General features: G+C 63.0%; 1 protein-coding gene across 1 annotated transcript in view; it reads right to left on the reverse strand.

Annotated features, from left to right (window-relative positions):
- Positions 1–3384, reverse strand: part of MNEG_8364 (phosphoribosylformylglycinamidinesynthase) — a gene marked incomplete at both ends in the record, with an annotated part of 13763 nt that extends 10379 nt beyond the window's left edge. Inside the window, 8 exons of the mRNA XM_014043163.1 lie at positions 178–369; positions 642–709; positions 879–989; positions 1754–1823; positions 2300–2416; positions 2569–2673; positions 2976–3080; positions 3265–3384. Coding sequence (XP_013898617.1) covers positions 178–369; positions 642–709; positions 879–989; positions 1754–1823; positions 2300–2416; positions 2569–2673; positions 2976–3080; positions 3265–3384 — 888 coding nt within the window. The remainder of the gene's footprint in view (positions 1–177; positions 370–641; positions 710–878; positions 990–1753; positions 1824–2299; positions 2417–2568; positions 2674–2975; positions 3081–3264) is intronic.
- Between the last annotated feature and the right edge of the window lie 33 nt (positions 3385–3417).

Raw genomic sequence — 3417 nt, forward strand, 5'->3', positions numbered from 1 at the left:
GGGGGGGCACGGTTGGCGATAGGAGGCAGAGGGGTTTCGAACAGGCTGCAGACGCCCAAAGGCTTAGGGTTTACCCACGATGCAGCGCTGTGCATCGCTTCTATTCACCATTCAGCATGTGTGTGTGTGTGTGTGTGTGTGTGTGTGTGTGTGTGTGTGCGCACGTCCGCCGCGCACCTCCCCGTCGTCCTTGTGCAGGTGCCTGTGGTCGATCTGCCCCAGCCCGCCGCTGAACATGATGGGCTTCAGCCACTCGCGGCGCTCGCCGTTGGGCAGCCGCTGGCCAAAGGTGCGGGTGTAGCCCGCCACCAGCGGCTCCCCAAACTTGTTGCCGTAGTCAGACGCGCCGTTGGAGGCGTCGATGAGGATCTGGCAGGGGGTGTTGGGGTTGGGGGGTGATGATTATGGTGATAGTGGTGAAGTGTGAGAGAGGGTGAGAGAGGGTTGAGGGGTGAGGAGTGAGCGGTGGGGTGGTGCAAGGGAGTGGAGGGACGAGGACATAAGGAGGGAGACGGAGTAACTGCCCGGAATTTGCAAGCTTGGGGCTTGTGAACTCGCTGCCGCGCCATCAAATCCCTTGTACTGCACGTCAGTCTTGTTCGCCCACTCCCCTCACACCGGAGACACCCTGAAACGCGCACCTGCAGTGGCGGGGCGAGGCTGTCGGGGTAGGCGGCCTCGGGGTCCTCGTGGGGCAGGCGGTTGGCACCTGTGAAGGCAGGGACGACGAGGCGGTGAAGTGAAAGTTTGAAAGGGCAGGCCCCAAAGCCATGATTTGAGAAGCAGCAGATGCGGCGTCGCTTGGGTCGCTCGGCCAGGCGGGCCCGCACATGAAGTTCAAGACACCGCATGATGTCATTGCCTCAGGATCCACCCACCGTCCAGTAGGAGGTTGCCCACGCAGTAGCCCGCGGTTCCGGCGCCCATGATGGAGCCGGTGCCGGTCGCATGGGTGTCGCGCATGCGCCCGCCCGCGCCCGTCTCGGCGCCTGGTTTCCAAAGCGAATCGTAAGAGGCAGGGATTAGGTCAGGATTGGGTTCGCGTCACGACATACTGACATTCATAAATGGTAACGATGTGAACTCTCGGGACCGATCATGAGTAAAGAGGATTCTCAAGGTGATGTGGCTGGCAATAAGTAGTGCGCCCGCCCATCAACAGGGCGGGGCACGTCGCAAGCCAAGCGCGTCACTGTGGGCCGCGTGTCGAAGGCAGCGTTCCTGCCGCGCCCCCGGTAAAGGGGGCGCGTCCGGCCGCCCAGATACTCGGGCCGGGGTGTGTGTGTGTGTGTGTGTGTGCATGCTTGTGTGTGCGCACGCTGTGACACGGTTGATGGGAGAGGGGGGGGATGGAAAAAAAGCTTGCCCCCAAAACTTTGTTTTTAAACATATAGCGTCGTGCTCCTGCAGGGCTCGCTTGGAGCACTCTGGGCGATGCTAAGCGTGCCCGCAGGAGCATGAAGCACGTGCGCCGCGAGCAGGAAGCCGCTGCACAACGACGCAAATAAAAGACGCAAGTAAAAACCGTTGCGCAGCTGCCAAGGGGCCTTCGCCTCATGGGCAGGCTGGTGTCGGCTCTGACCGGCAGAGCGCAACAGCCTGCCCACAGCCAAAGAGGGCATGCCGCAAACCATCCTCCCGCCACCTCTATATTTGCACTCCCCTGGACGCAATGAGACGCCCTCCCCTGCAAACCCAATCCTGTGGGATCAATCAGTGAGACAAAAAGAGGACGCGGCCCAGCGGGACCCACCCGGGTAGGGTGCCACGGCACAGGGGAAGTTGTGGGTCTCGGCCGTCAGCAGCAGGTCCCAGTCGCGGCGCTGGGGTGGGGTTTTGGGTTTTTTTTGGGGGGGAAGAAGAGCAAGTTAGATGGCGGGATCCGAGTGTGGAATCGATGGAGGGGTTCAGCTGGTTGCTTGGGTGCTGATCCCGGGGCTCTGAGCTCTGAGTTGGGTGTCGAGGGGGTAGGGCGCGACGTCGGGCTGAGGGAGTGGGCGCGGCCGCCCGAGCGGAGGGGCGGGGTCGTGCACGTGGTTCACCGTGGCATGACCTCGCCCCTCCGTTGGGGTTGGCGTGGAGATGCGCTCCAGGGGCCCTGGCCACCCTCTTGGTCGGCTCAGTATCAAAACGCCACCCAAGGCCAGGCGGGACACCCAAGGATACTGCGGGGATAAAATGAGTTGCGTTGACCGCCCGGCCCAAGCGGTGGGGGCCCGCAAAGCGCATCCCGCAGCTGGCCCCTCGCCGCGGCGAAGAAAGAGCGAGGCTGCGGGCGTGCGCATGTGCCTGTGCGCACCTGGGGCGCGAGCGCGCTGGGGCCGCCTGGGTTGAGGGGCAGCACGGGCGAGACCTCCGCGCCCCGAATGGCGCTGGAGTTGTCCTTGAACGCCACCACACTGTTGCGGGGGTTGACCTGCGGCAACACATATGGAGGTGGGGCGACGATGCGACGTTGCAGCAGAGCCAGGACATGCTGTGTGGCGTCAAAAAACACAAGAATCGATAAGGGAGCTTCACGTCACGACATATCTGATAGATTCAGATCTCCCAGATCAGATTGCTCACGTCCAGGGGCGCCTTCACGATGTCCATCAGGTTGTGGGGCATCTTTTCGCCGTCGAGGACAATGTCGCCGCGGAAGAACCAGTGCCGGCTGTGCTCGCTGTTGGACTGCGTGCAGCAGCCAGGGTGGTGGTGGCATGGGGCTTGGGTGCAGGGGCGGCTTCCGCGGACCAGCTGCAGGCCCACGGAAGGCAGGACTGCTTGCCACCAGTCAGTGCTTTTCAAACATGTCAGTGAGACACGTTGCGGGGACATGCGCGCATTTCAGCAGGATCTGGAGGGCTGCCGTCAAAACGCGTGCAGTGCTGCGCGCTTCCTGAAGGTCCCTGCCCCCAGAAGAAGCCCGCTGCAACCTGCGCGACCAGCCCCCCGCCCGCTTCCCGTCCCAAGCCCCCTGTGCGGCCCCCCACCTGCGCAATGTCGAAAAGCTCCACATTGGTGGGGTCGCGCCCCATGTCCTTGAACAGGCGCGTGTAGTAGTCCAGGTCCCACTCATCAAACGCAAGGCCCATCTCCTGCGTGATGGGGCGCCAGGGGGAGCAAATATGTGAGTGTGGACGTGCTTGAAAACTCGCACACACTGCGTGCACGTGCATGTATACAACATGCGTGCAGGGCTTGTGGTAGCGGGTGCAGTGGTATTGGTATTTACAGCACTGAGGCAGCCGCTGCGACTGACTCGAAACAAGCGCACCCCACCTTGTTGATCTTCTCCAGGGCGGCGCGGCCCTGCTCGAGCACGGGCACCGTGATCGTGGGCGCGGGGGTGGCGTCGACGGCAAAGCTGGCCACGGGCTTCGAGTAGACCTCCTCCGTCATGCGGTCGTGGACCTGGGTGGCGGGGGTGGGGGT

This window comes from Monoraphidium neglectum (genome assembly GCF_000611645.1).
Source record: "Monoraphidium neglectum strain SAG 48.87 unplaced genomic scaffold scaffold01581, whole genome shotgun sequence".
NCBI classification, from domain to species: Eukaryota; Viridiplantae; Chlorophyta; class Chlorophyceae; order Sphaeropleales; family Selenastraceae; genus Monoraphidium; species Monoraphidium neglectum.